This window comes from Typopeltis vanoorti, chromosome 10 (assembly GCF_054136105.1).
Source record: "Typopeltis vanoorti isolate ZY-2024b chromosome 10, IOZ_Tvanoo_1.0, whole genome shotgun sequence".
Classification (NCBI taxonomy): Eukaryota; Metazoa; Arthropoda; class Arachnida; order Uropygi; family Thelyphonidae; genus Typopeltis; species Typopeltis vanoorti.
The window spans coordinates 14,750,380-14,774,408 of record NC_143558.1 but is presented as its reverse complement, the minus strand read 5'-3'; the positions used below and the strand labels follow the sequence as shown (position 1 = coordinate 14,774,408).

General features: G+C 36.9%; 1 protein-coding gene across 4 annotated transcripts in view; it reads left to right on the top strand.

Annotated features, from left to right (window-relative positions):
* LOC150102183 (endoplasmic reticulum membrane-associated RNA degradation protein-like) overlaps nt 1–13,319 on the top strand; it is a 197,377-nt gene extending 184,058 nt beyond the window's left edge. For all 4 annotated transcript variants that reach the window (XM_090399424.1, XM_090399425.1, XM_090399422.1 and 1 more), the window contains 2 exons: nt 9,067–9,174; nt 12,798–13,319. In XM_090399424.1, coding sequence (XP_090255550.1) covers nt 9,067–9,174; nt 12,798–12,963 — 274 coding nt within the window. In that variant the 3' untranslated portion in view covers nt 12,964–13,319. The remainder of the gene's footprint in view (nt 1–9,066; nt 9,175–12,797) is intronic.
* The last annotated feature ends 10,710 nt before the right edge of the window (nt 13,320–24,029 follow it).

Below are 24,029 nucleotides of genomic sequence, written 5' to 3'. Positions count from 1 at the left end.
TCTTTGAGAGAAAAATTATTCAATGTGCCCTTGCTTATATTTTACAAAGACTACATTTCTGAGGACGCATTCCCTAATCTTTGCCGGCATGCTTTGAAGATGTGCGCTTTGTTAGGAAGCAGATACTTATGTGAGAAAAATGGTTATGAATAAGAAATTAGCTAGTTTTATAGTGGAACGGCACAAGAAAACAAGAAAAATCCCCCCCCCCCCAGTTCTTCTCCAGAATGAAGCATGTGAATTACAGGACAAGAACTCACATTATGGACCAATATCTCGAGAATACTCTGCACATAGCGACTTTCAACATTGATGCCAACATTGACAAGCTGGTCAAGGAAAAGTATTGCCTAGTTTCCCATTGACATTGTAAACAATGAATGTTTTTTCAAGTATTGATTGTATTTACTCATCATGAACCCATCTCCTACCTATGCTCTTAAAGCTGAGTTTGTTTATTTTTATAGGATTTTATGTAAAGTATCAAATGCATAGTGTTCCTTGTGAATCTGGAAAGCATCTTACAATTCTAAATACCGCAGCATAGCTTAGTGGCCCGTGGGCTTCATTGAAATTTTTAATGCAGCCTGCACTATCTGAAAGGTTGAAGACCCCTTCTTTAAGTATTTTAACCTACTTCACTGAAGGCAAATGCAAAAATATGGATATTTCTGTAATGCACTAAACTGCATTACAGAAATACAATTCATATCAATTAAAATGATAAATTGGTAAATTAAGACTCATGATAAAGCTAATGAAATAATAAGATATTATAAAGGAAACGTAAATAGAATAGTTTCTAACATTAAGAAATCAGCATACACAACAAGCTCAAATTCTTATTAAGTTTATTCAATGTTAGTAAATGTAAAGTCACGCACTTTGACCTCATTAGATATCCAATGTCATATTATTGTTATTACCTAAGACCCCCATGGAGTTGGAGACTCATCTAGGAGGTCCTTTTGTCAACACATAGCTAATCATACTGTACCTTAAACACATTCACATTGAAACCCACAGAACAAGTTTCTTTTTCTTCTCCTTCATCCCTGCTACTGCTGTACTGTGGAACAGCCTTCCCCCTGATGTATTTCCCAAGGAATACAACATACAGGCTTTTAAATTGAATGTTTCTCCTTTCCCATCCTACTACCCATATATGGTACTAAAGTACTATAGGTTGACCAGCCAACTTTTCGTATATGGGCCCAACATAAAAAAAAAAAATAATAATAATAATTTTTGGCTGACCTGATTGGCCGAGTGGTTAGCGTATCCGCTCTCCATCCAAAAGGCTGCGGGTTCGAATCCCGCCGTGGGCATGGATGTTTGTGATTGTCTGTGAAAGTACTAGTGGTGGTAGATGGCGTTGGTGTTAGATGATGAAGGTTGGTGGAGTAGTGAGATGCGGAGTTGTAGAGTTAATGTCCTTCCTCGATGAGTCTTTGGACTCCCTGGAGGTGTGATATAATAATAATAATAATAAATAAATAAATCACTACGGACAGTATTAACAACCAAAATGAAGGGAAAAATCCTGTATCCATCTTTTTACACCTCCTCTCACCTGCCATGTTGCATGATATGCATATTCCATGCATTTGGTGGTGATTTTTGAACTATTTTTTTTTTCTCCGATATCATGTCCACATGATGCACAGTGTATTCCTGCAAAGTTTAGCAGTATTTGGATCACTGGATGGCATGCCACAAGACCTTAAAGAGGGATACCTTAATTTTGATCATCCTGTATATACACACACACACATATATATATATACACATACATACATACATACACACTGGTGTCCAAAAGCTGAGGACAAATTATATTTTCATCTGTATATGAAAAAAACTCACAACATCGCATACTTAGCACCAAGTGATTCAGGAGTTCTTGAGGCAAACTGGCCCACTCCTCTTTCAGAACAAGGATTTGTTTTCTGGAGGAGAGTTTTGAGTAGCAGTGCATCTCCCTATTGCATCCCAAACGTGTTGTTCTATGAGGTTGAGATCTCAGGAGCATGCTGGTAACTCGAAAATCCTTGGTCTTCAGAAGTATCTCTACTGCTCCTGTATGATGTGTCATCCATTGTCATCCACAAAAATGAATTCTTTGCCTACAGCACCATGGAACAATTGAACATGATATTGAAGAACTTCATTGCAGTATCATTCAGATTCATAGTCTCTTTTTTCCTGCCCTTCTAGCTAGGTGCATTCATTAAGCATAACGTCTTCCCACACCACGACTCCCAGCACCACCATATCTAGGTGTATCCCTTTCAAGAACATTCTAGCGATGGTAAGCAATACCACTTTCATGCCAGATCAAGTATCAGAGGAAAGACTAAAATGACCCTCATCTCTAAAGAGTACATTAGCACATTGATATCTTGTACAATTTTTATGGATACAACCCCATTGAAAACATGTTCTATGATGAGCTGTGGATAAATGGACATACACTATACAGGCCTTTGAGTGTATAGGCCTACCTATTTTAGACATCTTGCCACAGTTTATTGAGATATCCACGTACCTGTGCTTAAATGGAGCCAACTTATAAGCTGACTTAACCAAAAAACCTCACTTCATGCTTCTTTGTAGAGCAAGGGCAACCTCTTAGAAAATGTCTGGAATGCATTCCATTGGTTTGAAATGCTGCCCAGAGACTGAACACAATGCTATGTGCGATTCCAAACTTTGTGGCAATATCAATAATTCTGCAGCCTTCTTCAAGCTTTCCAATAATTTTTCCCTGTGAGAAATCATTTTATCATTTTGCAATGTTATTCCTAAAAGAAAACAGTTTCCTTCAAACACAATTTGCTTAGCACAGCCTTTTACCTTTTTTCGTATTGCATGCTACTACTTGACCCCTTTTTAACCACAATTCAAAAATTTAGGTTTTGGACACCAGTGCGTGTGTGTGTGTTTAAAATAATTAGTTATTAAAAAAAATGTATGAACAATTAATAATGATAACTTCCCAAAACTTGGAATATTGATTGTTCATAAATTTTTTAAATTCATAATTATTTTAAATATATATATATATATATAACTCAGCCATGCTTAGTGAAAACTTGGCATGCCAGTCCCAAGACCGGATAAATGGGGAGGGTTGAAAGCAGGGCAATCCAGTCTCAGAAAAAAATTTTCCTGTGCAAACTGAAACCTTCCAAAATGTGATATTGGATGAAGAAAATAGAACACGAACATGAGGCAGTTCTGTGAAAGCCCCTCTGGGGAAGCAGAGGTGCGGAAGAAAGTGACAAACACCTTACCAAAAGACAAGCTTAGATTGGGATGTTAGAATGTTAGAACCATGTCTGAAACTGGGAAGATATACCAAGTCTTGAGAGTTCTAGAAAAATACAGATTAGAAATAATGGGATTAAGTGAAACGAGATGGATAGGAACTGGAAAAATCAAATTAAACTCTGGTCACTACTTAATCTACTCGGGGAACCAAAATACGAATGACCACACAAAGGGAGTTGCACTAATGATGACAAAGAAAGCTCATCTCATGGTGCACTAATGGAGTGGAACCCAATATCCGAAAGAATATTAAATGCTAGATTTAAAGCCGACAAGCAGAACATCACACTAACTGCTATATATGCACCAACAAATGATGCGATCCAGGAAGAAATGGATAATTTTTATAACATGCTACAGAGAAGTATAGAAACAACAAATAAAAAAGATATGCAACTTATAATTGTAGACTTTAATACTAAGGTTGGAAATGATAATACTAATAAAGAAACTGTTATGGGAAAGTATGCAGGAGAAATAAATGAAAATGGAGACTTTCTTATAGACTTCTGTATGTTCAATCAGCTTGTAATAGGAGGGAGTCTCTTCCAACATAAAAAAATACATAAGTGGACATGGATAGCACCAGATAGAAAGACAAAGAACCAAATAGACTATGTACTTATGACAAGGAATTGGAGGATATCATCCCTGGATGTCAGAGTTAAAAGAGGAGCCAAGGCATATTCAGATCACTTTCTCCTAACAGCTATCATAAAAGTAAAAATATTTAAATATAAACAAACAGTGCCCTATAGGAAGAGGTTTAGAATCGAAAAACTCAAAAACAAAGAGATTAGAAATAAATTTATAACAACTCTACAGGATTATTTTATTATTATTATTATTATTATTACAGGCAACTCCAAGGAGTCCATAGACTCATCGAGGGAGGCCCTAACATCATATCAAGAACAACTATTCGACATTCACACAGTATCTATCATACCTCGCCTTGAACTCAGTCATGGCACCCACAACAGACTCTGGCAGCTTATTCCAATCATTCACCACTCTCCAAGTAAAAAACCTAGCTCTAACACCCCCTGCTAACCATGCTCCTGCCCAGCTTCCATGTATGACCCCTAGTCCTCCCACCACCAATCCTATTCTCAAAAATATCTTCTGAATTAATCTTATAGAAACCCTTCAGTAATTTGAATGTCTCAATCATATCACCCCTTTTCCCCCTATCAACTAATTTCTGCAACCCACAAATCTTCAACCTGTTCTCATAAGGTTCATTCCATAGACCTGCTATCATTTTGGTCACTTGTCTCTGGATCCTCTCCACCTCTTCCCCATCCATAAGAAACCCTGGTGCCCATATCTGTTCTTGGACCACTACTGTTCATTAACGATATAGGAAAGGATCTCAGAGGAACTTATTCCAGGTGGGGGCCTTATCAAGGCATCATACAGAGGAACAATAACCTGTTTGTCTCAGCTTGTTAAAGTATTTTTCAGCAACCAAGTGATTTGATGAGCTGATTTAGCCACTTTTGCGATGTGTCCCCTAAACTTCAACTCCCTATCCACCAACACTCCCAAATCCCTGGCCTCGTCAATCACCTGGAGTACAGTTCCACTAATGTGATATACTGCTGCTAATCTTTTCACCCCAAAATGCATAATTTTGCATTTTGCCACATTAAATTGACATCCATTCTCTTTAGCCCAATCCTCCAAACTATCCAAATCATCCTGCAAAATTTTGACATTCTGTGCACTCACTATTGCTCTACCCAATCTTGTCAATCTCCTGGAGTACAGTTCCACCAATGTGATATACTGCTGCTAATCTTTTCACCCCAAAATGCATAACCTTACATTTTGCCACATTAGATTGACATCCATTCTCTTTAGCCCAGTCCTCTAAACTATCCAAATCATCCTACAAAATTTTGACATCCTGTGCACTCACTATTGCTCTACCCAACTTTGCATCATCAGCAAACAAATGAACAGTTCCTTTGAGATCCTTTCCTACATCGTTAATGAACAAATTGAACAGTAATGGTCCAAGAACAGAACCCTGCAGCACACCACTAGTCACAAGCCATCTTTTGGACTCTACTCCTGAATAAACCACTCTCTGATATCTCTCCAACCATCCTTCTATCCATCTCACCAACCCTATATCCATCCCGATATGCTGCAGTTTACTGATTAGAATTCCATGCATTCTAATTTTAGTTCCACTGCATTGTTTTATGCAGTGGAACTAAATTCCACTGCATAAAAAAAAAGGATAAATGGGATAAATTTGAAAAAAGAGAAGGAGATAACATAGAGGGAAAATGCACTAAGATTAAAGACATACTAATAAGCACATCAGAAAAGATATTGGGATTTTGAACTAATACAGACAAAGAATGGATATCAGAAAACACTAAATTAAAAATAGAGGAGAGAGATAGAATAAAAGAAAAACTGTTACAGATTGGTGAAAATGTTGAACAAGAACAAGCACAAAGATATACAGCAATTAACAAAGAAATAAAAAGAAGTGCAAGAAATGATAAAAGAAAATATATAGAGAATCTAGCACAAGAGGCAGAGGATGCTGCATATATAATTGACTGTAAGTGAGCAAGAGATGTATGGGGAGTTGAGTGAACTAGATGTTAATATGGCTGTGTGACTTGATAATATATCACCACGTATTCTGAAGGAATGTGCCAGGGAGTTGACACCTGTCTTGACATATTTTTTTAATACGAGTCTTGCACTCGGTCAAGTCCCTAAGGAGTGGAAGGAGGGAAAGATTGTGCCACTTCATAAAGAAGGTGATTGAACTCAAGCATCAAACTATAGGACTATCTGTGTCTCAGGTGTTGTGGTTAAGTTGTTGAAGAAGCTTGTGTGAACTAGGATCCAGAGTTGGGTTGACAACGATGGTATTATCTTTGATGGACAGCATGGATTTGCTAAAGGGAGGTCATGTTTTAGTAATCTACTTATTTATTACAATAAAGTGACTGCTTCATTGGACAGAGGAGAAGGATACACAGTGATATACTTGGATTTCGCAAAGGCTTTTGATAGAGTACCTCATGATAAGTTGACAGTCAAACTAGAGCAGATGGGGTTGGATATTAGATTAGTGTATTGGATTGGAGACTGGCTATCTGATAGGTATCAACAAGTTGTGTATGGGGATCCAGGAAAAGGAAAGTCACCAGTGGAGTACCTCAGGGGGCTGTTTTAGGGCCTGGAATAAATACATGAATTTATTCCAGATGCTTTATCCAATAGACTAAAATCCAGAAGATCTGCCATAAAAACCGCCCTTAATCTTCTTAGCCAGAATGACAGTATGGTGAGTAAGTGGGATGTACTGTGGTCCCAAGCAGTATCACCTGAAGTTCGCAATCACATAAACATCTTCCAAAAACCATCTGGATTTGACCTGCCCAGGAATATATGGATGATGGCTAACAGGATTCGTACAGGCCATGGTGTATGTGGAGACTTACTTTCAAATTGGGGTAAGATACCATATCCCCACTGTCCCTGTGGAGCCAAGACCCAAACCATTTACCATATAATACAGGAATGTGAGCTGACAGCATATCCAGGTGACTTTAAGTACATCTTTGACCTATCCCCAGAAGCAATCAACTGGATCAAAAACCTAAATGTTAAAATATGACTAATCTTCTGTCTGATGCTTGTCATAAATTTCATATTTGTATTTGCCTGAATGTAGACTTTTTTTTTTTTTAAAATCATATATGTGTATCTTATCTATACTCATGTGTATTATATCTTATTGTCTTTTAACCATGTGTACAAGCCATACGATAAATAAATAGTGGGAGATCGGGGGAGAACCAGAGGTCATCCCTGGAAACTGTATAAAGAGGGTGTGAGTAAGGGAGTGAGAGGCAGGTTTTTTTCGTGCAGAGTTGTAAATGATTGGAATGCCTTGTCTGAGAGTGTGGTGTCTGCAAGGAGTTTGAATGTGTTTGAGGCACGGTATGATGAGCTGTGTGTGTGTGATAAAAGGACCTCCCCGATGAGTCTTTGACTCCATGAGGTCTTGGGGTAATAATAATAATACTAGAAAGTTGTACGATATTTCAAAGAAATTAAGTAGAAAAAGAAACAAATAGATAGTTCCTATATACAATAAAGAAGGAAAACTATTATTAAATGAAAAAGAACAGATAAATAGATGGGTGGAATTCTTCTCTGAGAAATTTCAAGAAATGACCGATGGTGACCAGAGCCTAGAATTAAATGAACAAAATGCATCATTAGACATAAATTTGAATGAAATAACAAAAATAAAAATTACAAAAGCAGTAACTCAGATCAAAACAGGTAAAACACCGGGAGCAGACTCCATACCAAACAATATACTAAAAGCAAATCCAAAACTTATAGCAGAAATATTATATCCCTTATTAAATGAGATATGGCAGAAAGAAGAGTGGCCTAAGGAATGGAATACTGGATTACTGGTTAAATTATCCAAAAAAGGGAACCTATCTGAATGCAAAAATTGGAGAGGTAGAACATTGCAAAGCAAAATAAACAAATAACAATAGAAGAAACACTGCTTCAAGAAGTAGAACAGTTTATATACCTTGGTTCAACAGTATCAATAAAAGGAGGAACTACTGAAGATATAAATAGAAGGAAACAGCTGGCTTATTCAGCTTTCAACCAACTTAGAAATATTTGGAAAAACAAGAATTTGTCTATAAAAACAAAAATGAGAATATTTAACTCATGTTAAACAGAAAGATAGTTAACAGTGCCCAGGTCTTCTGTGTTTAAACAAGTGTTTAAGAATGATACTGGGAATATATTAGCCAAAACAAATATCAAACAAAGAACTATGGCAGAGAACAAACCAGAAACCCATGTTGCAACAGATATATGAAAAGAAATGGAGATGGTTGGGGCATGTGTTGAGGAAAGAAGATAAAATAATAGTAAAACAGGCTCTAGATTGAAACCCACAGGGTAAAAGAAGACAAGGAACGCTAAGAGAAACATAGAAAAGAACAATGCTGAAAGAAATAACAAATATTAATAAAAACTGGAACCAAATAAATGCAGAAGCAAAAAAACAGAGTGCAGTGGAAAATGGTGGTGGAAGACCTATGCTCCCAGGTGGAGTGAAGAGGATTAAGTAATATATATATATATATATATATTTAATCTACACAGCTTACTATAATTGTCCATTTGAACTCTAATAGTATATAATAAGTTTAGTTTAATCCTTTATCCAAGTGTGAGTGATTGTGTATCCAAGTTGTGCCTGATTATGGGAGATACTGAGATAGGAGTGATGGGAGCTTTCTCCACCTTTGCAATGAGTTGCCCGGTGTTGTACTACCTTACCCCAGTCCTGAAGATACTTTCAGGCACAAACTTTGTTTGCTCACACTTGGATAAAGGATTAAACTAAACGTATTATAGTCTAACCAAGTGAAAAATAAACTCTAATAATATAATATTATATACTTCAACTGCAACCAAGACATGAACTAATATATGCATGATTTATAATTCATTATTTTGATTCATCTGTTGAATGTAGTTAACAGTCTGTCTCCCTGATGATGCCCACATAATTTTTTTGAATAAATTCTGTATAATTTTTGTTGCATGTGTAAGCAATAAAACTTAATGTCTAGTGCACATGTTCCATTAATGCTATTACATGTGGTTATTAGATTTTTTTTAATTTTTCCTATATTTTTAATATTTCAGTGTAACTCCAATAAGTCAGGGCCTTATCCTCATACTCCTACTCCTTGTAGTTCATTGTTACAATTTAAAGACCGAAGTGGGAAGTAGTAAACCAACACGTCTAATAAGGTACGATAAATATTTCAACTGTTTAAACTTTACTGGTATTCAGATCCTAGTAAAAATGAATAACTAATCCTGTTATGTGCAATATATATATATGTGTGTGTAGAAATTTTTTACCTTGGGTATAATATATGTTAAATATACCAAGCTATTTTAAATATAAACCTGGTTTTAATCCATTTCCCAAGTCCAGGTTTATATTTAAAATAACTTGATATCTTTAACACATATATATATATATATATATATATATTGTGTGTGTGTGTGTGTGTGTGTGTGTGTGTGTGTGTGTGTGTGTGTGTGTGTGTGTGTGTGTGTGTGTGTGTGTGTGTGAGAGAGAGAGAGAGAGAGAGAGAGAGAGAGAGAGTGAGTGATATAACTAATTGATTCAACTGAGAGACATGTTTCTGAAACAGACTATAAGCCAAGAGCTAAAAAATTGAAACACTATTTTATTTTTTAAATAAACTGCACAACTAGTTTTGTCTTCTTAGAACACTTTGGGTGCATAACATAAAGGAAATACCAACAAACATTATGAGAAAAAAAAAATCTAAACATTAAAATGCTAACGTATTAACATTTGAAGGCGTTCAGTGTATCTCTTCATTGTTGGGTGTGCACATGTGTTCAAGCTCTCGTGAATGCCAAAGTTGGATATCAGCACAAAGATAGAGATAGATAGAGTTTTTGTCATTAGTGTCAGCAGAATTCAGGACATGGTTCAACAGAGCACTTGTTCTAGTTCTGCCATATGTGATGTCTCTTTTATGTTTTGCAATGGATTTTTCAGCCTGGCCAAATAAGGCATGCTGCAGTTGCATCAAATATGGTAAAATATGGAACTGATCTTCACCGTTTTCGTAGTAATGGATTCACAACATTTCTTTTTATGCAGCTCTTGCTTGAAAATATTATTCATTTAACTCTAATGAAATTTATTCTCTTAACTCTGAAGCCAGATCTAGCTTCCTTCAGACATTCTCTGAATACTTCCCATTCACTTCCAATTCCATTACCACACGTAGTTTTTTATCCCATAGCACTGCTTACCAAGATGATAATTAGTCAATGGAACTGTGCATATGAGAAAGACAGATTGAGGGAATGTGTTCTTCAAAGTTTGAGAAACAGGAAGATGGGGGATATGACAGAAAAATATAAGTTAGTTAGGGGATATTACATTATAGATACAAGTGAGATCTTACAGTTTCTGCACAGAACTCAGGATCATTCCTGGAAAATAAATAAGGGTTTGTTAGAAAATGTGAGGTCCAGGTTCTTCTCGTGGAATCCATGACTTACAATGCCCAATGGGTTACCATTAGATAATGTGAGTGAGACAAATAAGAGCTTATGTATAGCAAATCAAAAAATCACATCAATGGTTATCTTTCAGAGCGAACTGTGTTGCACACAACTAAGTGCATGATTCACTGACAGAAGAAAGATATTGCGTGTTATGTAGGCTTCTGTGGAGAAAGAACGTATCGGAACTAATTATTTTCAGTATTAAACCACACACGATGATGTCAAATAGGAACTATTTTAATTCGGCTAGTTTTATGGAAAAACTTTGTTTCACTTCATCAGGAAATAGCACAAATAAACTAAAAACCTAGAAGTAATAACAATTAACAGTTCTAGTGAAAAATATTTGAACCAGCAGCCAGCTGTTATGTTGGCTGCTGGTTTGTGGGTTGCTCTATACTACTGATAGATGCAAGTGTGTTGTGATGGATTAAGGAAGACCAGACTTGGTGTAAAATCAGCCCTTGTTTTTTGTTATGCTGTAGAACATCCTTAATTATTTCAGCTGATTCTTGGAAAGCTCTTGAGTAAAAGCAGTAAACAATGTGGACCCTTTCAGTTAGTTGTTATTCTACTGGTGAAGTGAAACAAAGTTTTCATGAAACTAGTTTTTATTTTATATCTATATGTGTGGTTTAAAACCAGAAATAATTAGATGTTCTGTTTGTGGAATACAGGTGATACCATCATGGACTTTATTATCCTTTGGCAAAATGATTACAGGATATGTATGCCTGCTTAGCACCAAATATGCACTGCTAAATAAAAGATAATAATAAAAATAAAAAAAACTGTATGGGTAAATGTAATGGCATTGTATTTCATCAGGACAAGCACTATGGTGGTTGGGAATGATCCCATTCTCCATGTTCCTGACACATCACCATCAGTTGGTAATGTTGTTGGTTGATGTCTCAGCTTCAAAACTTCATATTTTCATTAGTGGTGGGTGTGTATGTTGGCACAAGTGCATTATTACATTTGCATTCCCCCCATCCATTAATTTTCCTTTAGGATTGTTCTGTTTACTTCAACTTTCCCTGAAATAGTAAACCAATTCATTAATTCTTATTCAGCTGAAAAGATACTACTGATCATTGCAGACCATCTTGTCCTCATCACTGATAACTTTTAAAAGAATTGTAATCAGTGTTTACAAGCAATTAAAATCTATTCTGCTCCATTTCAAAATGATTCTATCTATGGTATTACTTTGGCAGGCTACAGATGAAGTGAATTTTCTACAGATTGACTTCTTCCAGTTTTCTCTGTTCTATGATAGTCCTCTCCATTTTATCCAAATGTGTTGACAAAAAGGTCCTCTCATCCTGTTGGTGAGATCCTCTAGATCTTGTGAAGTATCAGTTGTGACCCTGCCTGTTCATCCATTGTCTTTCAGTAAAGCACTGTGTTTTGCCTGTTGTTTCTTAATGTTTTTTTTAACATTCCATCTTTTTCTTTTTTTGTTTAACATAAATTGGAGACTTTGTTCTTCTTTTAATGCTATAATCCAAGTTTCACTAACACAGGTTAATGTGGAAGAATGCAGATTCTTCCACATAAAAATTAGCTTCCTTTCCTTCATAATGTAAAAATATGTTAATTTTTTGATAAGTGATTACTTCTTTGATTCAGTTAAATGACTTCCAGACTGCTAAATTTTCTTTTGGATATTTCATTGGAAATCTGTTCATTTCATTTGCAAAGAGGTGAAACTATGGTATAGAAAACCACCTGTATGGCTGATATAGGACAGAGACTTGCATGTTGCTATAACCAGTAAGATTGGTGCTACATGAATGCATTTTCAGAACCTCTTTCTTATATGCTTACAATGCTCTGACTTTTTTTAAGTACAATATAATAATGTATTTAATGAAATAATTGACTTAAATTTTATCAGATACGTATGGAATTATTTCCATAAACGTCTGATAAACAGTCTTTAAATGAAATGTTTTTGGAGAAATAGGTTAGGTGGTTTTCAGGAAGTAAATCATAAAACAACAGACAAATGCTGGACTTCATGTAAACGTATATATGTGCACATACATTCAAGAGAATAATGTTGTATAATAAGCAAATGTATTATTTTTTTTTCTTGTTTAATTAATGTGCCACTCTCAAGTTGTATATTTCCTAAGAAACTGACTCTTCAAAATATTATGTATCCTTCTCAAGTTGAATAATCAGCGACAATCTCTTAATTTTGCATCTCCTGTTCTTTGAAAAGCATCATTTTTTGTAAGACCTCAATTATGAAAAAAAAAAATGCATATTGGCACATACTTAACTGAAATTATTTGTACTTTTAGACTATTAAAGAATGCACTGCAGTATACTGAAAACTTGTGCACCTTAACAAATGCAGAGAGCAACAGATGGGAAGAAAGCTGCAGAGTAACATCACACTTCATTTCTAATCTCTTTAACTACAAGAATGCATGTGATTCAATTGAGAAATTGGAAAGAATCACATGACAAATGCTTTTTTCTTTTTAAATAATTTTAACTCATACAATTTTGTATTAATATATTCTATGAAAATGGTGTATAATAGTTGAACTTCAGAAATCAAAACTTTGCATGGAGGGTGGTTGAACCATGGAATGCATTGCCTGATGGAGTGGTGAGAGCAAGAATGGTCAGTGAGTTTAAGGAGTGGTATGATAGACTTTGTGTTTCTTAGGGGGGGGGACCTCCCCTCGATGAGTCTTGACATACTTTGTTCTTAGGAAGGACCTCCCACGATGAGTCTTTTGACTCCATGGAGGCCTGAATAATAATAATAATAAAGTTAGAAAATAAAATTGCGAAATAATTTAACTATTGCTACATTTGAGTGGTTTTTCACTCAAAAATCATAAATAATTGTTTACATAATAAAGATGTCTTTATTTTTTTAAATATTTTATTCTCTTTAATTTTGCACATGTTAGAAAACAAAGTTGTAAAATAATATATGAAACATTACTTAGTGGTTTTTACTTCAGAAATGTAAAATAAAGAATGTTTACATAGTAAATATGTCTTTATTTTTTTTTAAATATTTTATTGTCTTTAATGGATGAGAACAAATAGAATGCCTTTTTGCTCATTCTATTCTTATGAATGAATTTTCCAAATGACAAAGTAGTGCAATCTGATACATCATTTCTCATTAGTCATTGGTTTCCGTTTGCAGACAAACGGAAATTTCTGGAACAGAGGTATGTGCTGGAGAAGTATCTATACGTTTGCTGTCTAAGATCGCTCAGGATGCAGGAATGATTATCGATCCTAATAATCTTTGCCCGTTGAAAAAGGAAACAGCACATGAAATTAACTATGATCAACTATAATCAAATCATAAATTCATTCTCCGAGCAAAAAGCCTAAAAAAGTTAAATTTTGAAGAGACATATATATGATGATGATGAATTTGGACTTTTGCAATGTTACCAAATAGAAGATAAAACTGTATAATTTTTCACATTTTCCTTTTCCTATACAAAAGTAAGGAAATTTGGGATAATGGTGAGCGTCCGTAACTCAGTAGGTTTCAACGATGCCCTTTAGTTAGAAAGATCTGGGTTTGAATCCTGTATAGATGTGAAGAACCTTTGTCAGGGCTTGTCATCTGAAGGTATGAGTTAGCAGGTCTCATACGGAGGTGAAAGAGTTTTTCATCCCTTAAAACAAGCAACCTGATCAGAAGAACACACGCAGAACACATACAGACATAGGGATAATAAGGGAATAAGGATTAATCATCTATTCTGTCAGATCTGGTTTCGAAAAAACTTACTTAAAAGCGTAAAACAGGAACTGGAAGTATGATAATGGTGACAAAATTGGTTTCGTCGTCTTCTCTGATTTTTGATAGATCCGATCCTCCCTGTAGATATTCTCCTGCTTTCACGAGGAAAGTTGCTAAAGACCCGATGCATGAATAGTTCGTGATTTAGAAGTTATAATATTTACATATTTCATGTGTGACTGAAGTATTTGTATTTGCTGTCCACATAGTGCCGTAACATTTCATTTTATTTACAAGAATATTTGAACTTTATTTTGATTTTTAAAGATATAATTTTTTCATAAATATTTTGACATCATTTGAAATTTTTAAATAAAATATTGATTTAATTCAAAAGCAACTAACGTATAATAAATTGCTATTAAGTAAAACCTTTTAAAATTTTTGGATAAATATTATAATCAGTCACACTCAGCATGACTTGCTTGAATTCCTTTTTTTTTTCTTTTTTGTTAAGATATCTAGCCAGTCTGGCTGACTGAGTGGTTAGCGCATTCACTCTCCAGCCAAAAGGCTGCGGGTTCGAATCTGCCTTGGGCATGGATGTTTGTGATTGCCTTTGGAAATACTAGTGGTGGTCGGCAGTAGATGACATTGGTGTAGTTGTGGTCAGTTGTGGAGACAGTTGTAGAGCAGGTGCTCTCCTTCGATGAGTCTTTGGACTCCCTGGACATGTGAAATAATAATAATAAAGAATAATTACAGCTTATCAGAATGCTGCATTTATCATATAGCGAGTTCATTGAACTTATGCAGTGTAGAAAATCATTGGGATGTTGACATTTATCGATGAAACTAATCTATAAAAATGAAGCATGGGGTAGAATAAAGTCGCACGGTCAAAAACTTTCTTGCATTTCATTTCTATTATTTGTACAGACTAAAAGATTTTTTTATAAATCAAGAAAGGATTAGATTCTTTCTTCAGTATGTTTACAAAGACATTATTTGATCTACAGTCAATATTGCAAGCTGATTTTCGTCCTGCAAACTCAAGAAAATCGACAGTAGAACCCACTTATTTCAGACAGTAACATATCCTGTTATGATTAGGTACCAAGAAATGACAGCACTTGTTTGCAGTACTCATCATCAGTTCTGTTTATACTTAGTGATGGTAATGGTCCAGTTATCTCTGATTGGCTACTACTGGAGATTGAACTGCCCACTCAGTTTCCAATAGTTAGATAGGGCTAAAACGCCCTCCCTACTCCCTCTACTGGGATAAAAGGCTTTAGCAGAATTTTTTTCATTAAGATATATAGGGGATATACATATAAACATACTGTAACTAGTGATATCTCATGATTCAGAGGATGAGAGTAAATAGAAGAGTTCAGACTGCAGCATGAGGACAATGAATGACAAACATGTTCCTGCTTCACAAAAAATTATGCTTTTTTGTGATAGGAACTATTTTGGCTTTGCATCTACTACAGTGGTGAAACCCCATAATGGATTATCACCTCTTTCCTTCCACTTCGTACAATAAGACTAAAAGTGCCATACAGGTTTTAGCACACTCTTGAAAAGGTTTAAATGGCAAGCAGGTAAGAGTACAGAGGAAAAGATGTATGAGATTCTAATCCCACTGTGGGCATGGACGCTTCTAATGAATTTCAGTGCTCTGTGTGAAATGGGCTTGCATATTACAGGTCGGAAGCAGGACAAAAGCAGAGTTCCAGATTTGGCCTCTAGAGCTTTTTACTATAACCTTAGTCTGCTCATGCATGAATGCACAACTGGCTAATAACCATAGGTGGATGGCATTTTCTCATTAAAAGAAATAATGTTTTTTTTCATTTTCTATTAAAAAAATTCGACATACTGAATACATGAGTGCTAACAGCAATACATGAGTGCTACAGCATAAAAAATTAAATAGAATTTCGTATAACTCAAATCTTTTACTAGATAACTTCAACTTCGTCTAAATCACGAACAGGGTGATCATGTGCGTTTGAGAATTTTAAGGGAGAGACTCTGCATAAAATTAAATTAAAGTGTAATTATGGCTATAACAGTTCCACATACTTTCCAAAGAGTATAGAAATTCTTATAATCCTAATTTCGGAAATCTTAGTCATCGGTGGTAATTGACTACCCAGAACTTTCTGAAAGAAGAGAAAGTTCCTCTAATCCGCACCCAGAATAGAACCTTTGCCATCTAAAGCTATATGGATTACCAGAAAAAATATTTACAGATTGTTCATAGAATTAATAATTGAAGACTGAGCTGGTATGCCCAAATCAACGAAAACAATCAGGCCGGTATGCTGTCAATTGCGCATATTCTCCTATCGATTTGACTGCTGTTTTGTGGATTAAAAAAACAAAAAATTACTTCTAAGCTTTCTAACTCGAATTAGCTAGCAAGTTTGTAAACATTCTAGGTCCTAGACTGGGTACAAATTCGGGAGGGTATATGAACACGTAGAGTGTATTCTTCAGTATTTGGTACTTTACAAATAATTGTTTTACCCAAGTTCGCACCATGGTTCTACTGAAATGAGGAATTGTAATTGCTTGCCTAATTTCATTAAATTAGATCATGCCAATGAGAATTATAACCATTTCGAATTGTTGACAAGACATGGTGCTGATAAAGTCTTCAGCCCCAAATTGATTTGTAAATTAATATTGATATTAATATCAATATTAATTTACAATATAAATAATATCACTTATTAATATTGAAACACTATAGATTAACAATCATCGTACTAGGAACATTTTCAGTTAAGTATAATATAAACAGTTAAAATTGTTCAGAGTTGAATTTTCGATATTTTGCTTTCACGGGAAAGAACTATCACAATGTCTGTGAGAAATTTATGTTGCTCAGACAACTCTCAAATGGTAGTACTAAAAATTGGAGAGAAATACTGCTTGGAAAGATGTCAACAGGCACTATGGTGTGAGGAACAAACAGCCATGGCGCTCCCCTTAATACTCGTAAGATGTACGGCCTCCTTATACTGTGATAACGGAAGCAATCCTATGGGCATACTTTCCACAAGCGTGTGCAGTTTGCCCAGTGGTCTGTAGTGTGTTGGTTCAACAGGACTTGCTATGGTGATGTTTCTTGTCACAGCGAATTTGTGTAGACTCTTCCCGTTATTATTTGTGTTTCTACTGTTCCACACAGGATGTTTTGCGTTTAGGTCTCCCGCCACTATTGTTGTGTCAAGAAGCTGGGAGTGGGCTGAGGCTAGGAGTGGTTTGCCTGGAGGGTTGTAGATTGAATATAGTTTTAGACTACCTGTGTTGTTGGTATGTATTTCAATTCCAGTTTCTTCCAGGTTTATGGTTGTTGTTTTCTTCATCTCATTGTATCTTATACTTTTTTTTTAACCAATATAGCCGTTCCCCCTCTCTTGCATTGAGTCTATCTGTCCTAAGTAGTGTGTGTACTACCTTATTTTGGGATTGTCGCAAGGCCGAAGATGTGTCTCGTTCACTAAAAGGATGTCTATCTTATATCTTTCAGCAAATTCTTTTAGTTCTAGGAGGTTGTTGTTTAGCCCATTAGCATTCCAATAAGCAATCTGTATTGAGTTAGCTATGGTGACCGTGTTATCCATTAATCATGAAGAAGATGACTTGTGTGTTTTTGAGGAATTTATTGGTGTCGGCCTGATTGGGATTTGTTTTTGCTAAAGGCCGTTAATATCTCTCCTAGAGTAGCAGCTAGGATTGCTGCAGAGGTTTGGTTGCAAGATGCCAGTTTGTTCCTAGTAGAGAACGCAGATGCATATGATTTCTCGGGAGTAACAGCCCGCGTTCTGATTTCTGGTTTGGTTCACTTCTGATTGGGCAAGGGTAGTGTCTCTCTAGCCTTCTGCAGGTTAGATGAGTGCAGTGAACATCCCTTATAGTTGGCTGGGTGTGGGCCGCCACAGATCGCACACTTAGCGGGCGTGATTCGTGGTTTGATGAAAGTGTGTGAGGGATGGTTGTCACCGCACTTGTAATCTGCTTTACATAGCTTTTGTGCATGCTCATACTTTTGGCAGCGATGGCATTGACCAGCTGAAGCCTTTCTTCTGAGAGTTTCGGTCTTGATGACTAAGCTGCAGATTATTTTAAGGTCGTAAATTTCTCTATGGTCTTTACTGATCTCGACCAAGACCAGAGGCATGGGGCGCTTGTCTGCTCGGTACATGCTCGATATCTTAATCGACTCCAGGCCTTGTGATCTGAAGTCAGTAGCTATTTCTTCAGCTGGTATGGTCTCAGCCAGACCTCTGATAACCACCTTTAGATTTTTTTCACTTTTAAGCTGAAACGTGTGATACGGGACTTTCAGTTCATCCATAGGTCTGGTGAGCTGGCAGTAGTCCGAAGTTCCTTCTGGTTGAATCCGGATTCCTTCATCTGTATTCTTGGCTGATGTAAATTTGATGTTTGCGTTCTTCATTGTTGCTGTAATTGAAGACCAATTTTCTTTTGTTCTGAAAATTACTGGTGGAATCCTCTATTTGGGTTGTGCCCTGGAGTCAGTCTCTATTCTTTCATCAGCTTGTGCTGTTAAGTCCATTGGAGTTGTTCTTTCCAAGGGTTGATGTATTATTTCAAGATCTGCAGCTGGCGACTCCTTCTTGCGCTTCTTTCTGCTGACAACCTGATAGTCTGTAGAGTTATCTGAGTCCACTAGGGGCTGGTCATTAACAGGTAACATAATTATCTGGTGTTATCTTAAGAAGTGCTGGGGATAAGGTCAGGGGATTGACAGTCCTCTGTTTCAACCGCTTCTATTTGGTGGATTGCTACCATTCCTGGCCATTTCCTTTGTAGTAGGCCTCCTACATGTTTGAAGATTGCCACTAGCTGGAAGAAGTCGAGCTTATCATATGGAGAGTCCATAACTTGGCCCAAGAGAAAACAGCGGTTGCTCGGGTTTCCCGATTAGTTTGTAAGTGATCCTGTAGACTTTGAGAATCCACTAGCTAATCCCGAAGACAGCTTAGAGTAAGCGTCTATGAGCAAAAAAGTTAGTTTATTATAGGTGACTATCCTAAACAAGGAGAACAGAAGTTTCGGGAACTTATTTGGACACAGTGCAGAGACCAACCTCCCTAAAATATCATTCGTCTACCACTGGTCCTCATTGCGGATGGGACGCTGGCCATCAGACCTCTGCATATTTCATACAGAAGGGGAGATAGTAGGGCTCGAACCTTTCAGCGGTTTCTTTGTCAACACTAGCACCTTCTACATATCTAACAACACTATGGATACTGGTTTTATTCTTGAATTTCTCAAACTATCCTTTGCTAGCTTTAAACGCTTCACTGATGTCTTTGCTACTGCTAGTGGATGGCAAGTTCTGTGAAAGATCTTTGTAAATAGTTTGAGCTTGTAGACAGATCATGTTTTGAGATACACTATCTACTTTCAGTTGCATGTCATTAATACAGACGAGTAGTAAACTTTCCATTTCTTCCATAATTTTATTTCTTCGAGATGACACGATAGATACTCCTTTGGCCACATCCAGTTCCTTATAAAAATCTGCTCTCTTCACAATTGTAGCTATTGTGGATTTGGAAATGGCATACTGCTTGTACAGATTACTTTGCCTGACTCCTTTCTCATATTTCCCCACAATCTGTTTCTTAATTTCTATTGTGATTTTCTTCTTCTCTTCTTTCTTAGTTTTTCTTTCGCCCTATGTTGAAAATAATACGCTGATCAGTGAAATGACGCTTATCTGGTAGATTATTCAGAAAATAAACGTAAAGCTACAATAAAACACGTCACTTATAAAACATACAGTACACATCATAAATACAAATCTAAAAAAACTTCACAAAGTGTATTGTTTGTTTACACAAATACCGAAATAAATACACGCACACAAAAAAAGCAAATTGCAGCGTTCGTCGTATTTCAGATAAATACGACGTATTAACACGTTACATTGGTATTTGGACTTAAAAAAAAAAAGATGGCGGCTCGTGTGTTAGTGTTTCGTGTGGTGTATTATTATTATTATTATTATTATTATTATTATTATTATTATTATTATTCCTGATGATGATTATTATTCCTGATGATGGTTATTATTCCTGATTATTATTATTATTGATGATGAATTGTGAATTTGATTGATATGTTTTTAGCGATTTATTTATGCTTATTCATTAGTAATTGTAGTTAATTGCTTGCTACCATAAACAGCTTTATTTTCCATAGTGCTTTGTCCAGGTGTCATTTGTAATTACAAGGGCAATACGCTAGGCCTACTGCCGCTAGAATCACCTTTGTTTCTTATAGTGACATTTTATTGCTGGTAGACACCTAAGAGTGTCTACGGGATTTGCTAGTGGACCCTCAAAAGTCCACAGGATTATCTTTACCTGTTCGGGACACCTGAGAAATCTCTACTCTTTCTCCATGTGTGTCTTAACACATTTGAAATTATTGAAATGGCAAAACTTCTGAATGAGACCAAATTCGAGGAAGTATACATGGAATTCCTCAGACTAGGAAAGCTGCTGAGTGATAATTGCCGGGAAAAGTGAAATTGTATGACACGTTTCCCCTCGAATGTGTCTCAGACGTTGTCGCTGAAGATCATTTAGAATCGGTGCCTTCTACTCCTTCAGACTTGTGCGCACGCAAAAAGCGAAGAACAACAGATGAACCGCACAATGACAATACTGAAATGGAACAGGATTCTCAGGGTTCGGACGCCGCTATTTCTCCCAAAGAAAAGGTGCCTCCGATCATCCTTAGAGAAAAGCAGAAGTGGGCAGCTTTAAGATCCACAATGTCCAATCTGCATATTGGCTTCATTAAGGCCAAAAACATGGATGAAGGCATAAAGATCCAGCCAGCAACAGTGACAGACTATAGAAGGTTGACCAAAGAACTGGACGACAGAGGAATCCAAAATCATACCTTTGCGCTTAGCTCCGAAAAACACTTAAAAGTGGTCCTTCGTGTCTGTGAAGACATTGACACAGCAGAAATAGCTGCTGACCTAAATTCTCAGGATCTGCCTCCAGTCAAGGTCAGCAGAATGTACAAAGCAGACAAGACTCCCATGCCATTAGTCCTTGTTGAGATTCATAAAATATACAAGGATATCTACAACTTAAAAACAGTCTGTGGTCTCATCGTCACACGGGAACCACTCCGTAAAAGATCATCTTCTGGGCAGTGTCACAGGTGCCAGAAGTTTGGCCATGCCCAGAATCTATGCAGAGCGGAATATAGATGTTTAAAATGTGTAGACTAATACCTGCACAAAGCCAAGGACCACCTCGGCCAAATGTGCCCACTGCAGTGGCCCTCATCCTGCGAACTACAAAGGATGTACTCAGCACCAAGATCAGCCCTCCTCCTCCTACAGTACAAGAACACCAGAAGCCCAAGCATCAAAACCGGAGACTCAGCGGCCACTGCCGGAGACCTCCAATAATAGAGACACCCAAAAGCAAACAAGAAGTTATGCCGATGTGACCTGTACAATTAGACCAATTCCAGAACAAAATCAACCAACAGCAAAACCTAAAAACCTAATAGCTGTTATTATGGCTTCACTAGCAAACATGCTAAAAAATTTCAGCCTATCAAACCCTACTGAAACCTCCACTAAAAGATTTCTTCGTGAAACGCAGGTCATCCTCACAGCTCTCATAAATGAACAGTAATAAACTCATTCCAGCATCTCTTCAGATAGTTGCTTGGAACGCAAATGGCCTCAAAAACAAAATTCTGGACCTCCGAGATTTCACATATAGGTATCAACCAGATATTATTTTAATCAGTGAAACTCATTTGAGACCCTCAGACAATCCTACAATAAGGGGCTATCACCTATACAGAAATGACAGACTCCTCTAGAGAGGCGGCGGCACTGCCGTCTTCATTAAAAACTACATTAAGCACCACTCTGTGAGCAATCCTACCACTAACCTTGAGATCACAGGCGTAGAGATAGTCACTAGCTCCACTGGCAAACTGAAAATCTACTCAGCTTACAACCTTCCCCCAAAATCTCTACTTCACTCTGATCTAAATGCCATCTTATGCATCAGAGAGCCCACCATTATTGCCAGGGATCTGAATTCCAAGCATCCTGCATGGAATTGTACAACCACAAACAATAATGGTTGCATCCATTCCGATTACTTAGGATCAAGCAACGCTGTTGTGGCAGGCCCCACCGAACCAACTCATCTCAGTACGTTCGGCACTGCTGACATCCTGGATATAGCTATTCTTCAGGATATTAAACTTCAATACAGCATCATATCTATGGATAAACTATCATCCGATCACAATCCAATTCTACTACAGCTGGGAAACCAATTCTACTACAGCTGTGTCCTCCTTCTCACTCCTACATTCCATGGGAAAGACTGTCAACAGCACTCAAGGATTACATTGGACCTGTTCCTCACATACGCACAAAAGAAGTAGAAAATGCAGTTATCACACAACAAATTAATTCTGCTATAACGGTAGCTTCCTCCTACAAATCTGCCTGCAAGCCAGATCGTTTGCCTGAAGACATCATGAACTTGATCTGAGACAAAAACAGAGCTAGGAAAAGATTCTGTAACACGTGTGCACCACAAGATAAAACAAATCTAAACAGATTAAATGGGGCAGTAAGAGATGCACTCAAAGCCCATAGAGACCAAGTATGGGATGAAAAGTTATCCTCCCTTTCACCTACTGATCACTCCATCTGGGAACTATTGAAAAATATCAGAAACAAAGACAGATCCCTTCCCACAATATCCTCTGACCAGGGCCTTGCTCATACAGATGTAGACAAAGCAGAAGTTATAGCATACAATTTAGAGGAGCAATGCAGGCCTTCGTATGGAAACCTTGACTTTTACCACATATATAAGATTCACAGAAAGGTCAGACACTCACTCAAACTTCCTATCACCAGCACTGACCATATTGCACCAACATCACCTGCTGAGATATATGACATTATTAAAAAATTAAAGAACAAAAAAGCTCCTGGGCAAGACGGTATTACTAATCGGGTGATCAAACTTCTGCCCCGAAAAGCAGTAGTGCACCTGACCAGTATAATAAATGCAATTTTAAGATTTCACTATTTTCCTTCCACCTGGAAACGGGCTGACCTAATTCCAATACATAAGCCAGGCAAAGACTCACACCTACCGCAAAATTATCGTCCAATCAGTCTCATCTCAAATCTGGGTAAGGTTGCAGAGAAGGTCATCCTCTCATGACTCCAAACCTCAGTAAATGACCTAAATATCCTCCCTAAAAAACAGTTTGGTTTTAGGCAACACCATAGTACTACCCAGCAAATCCACAGAATTGTCGAATACATCACCACCAGCTACAACTAGCGCCAGTGCACAGGCGCTGTTTTCCTAGACTTATCCAAAGCATTTGACAAAATCTGGCATTTTGGACTCCTGCACAAACTTATCTCAGCCGGTACCTCACTCAAAATGGTTCATTTAATCCATTCATATCTTCAGAATAGATCAATGCAAGTAAAAATCAACGGTTTTACATCCTCCCAGTGTCACATCGTTGCTAGAGTGCCGCAGAAGCTCTACTGGCTCCATTGCTGTTCTCTATATACATGTCAGACATCCCGCACAATCCGATGACTTCCATTTTGGCCCTGTATGCGGACGATACTGCAATACTAACCAGATCTCTCAGACCCCATTTCATTACCAGAAAGCTTCAAGAAAACCTTCTAAAGCTGGAGAGTTGGTTCTCTGAGTGGAGA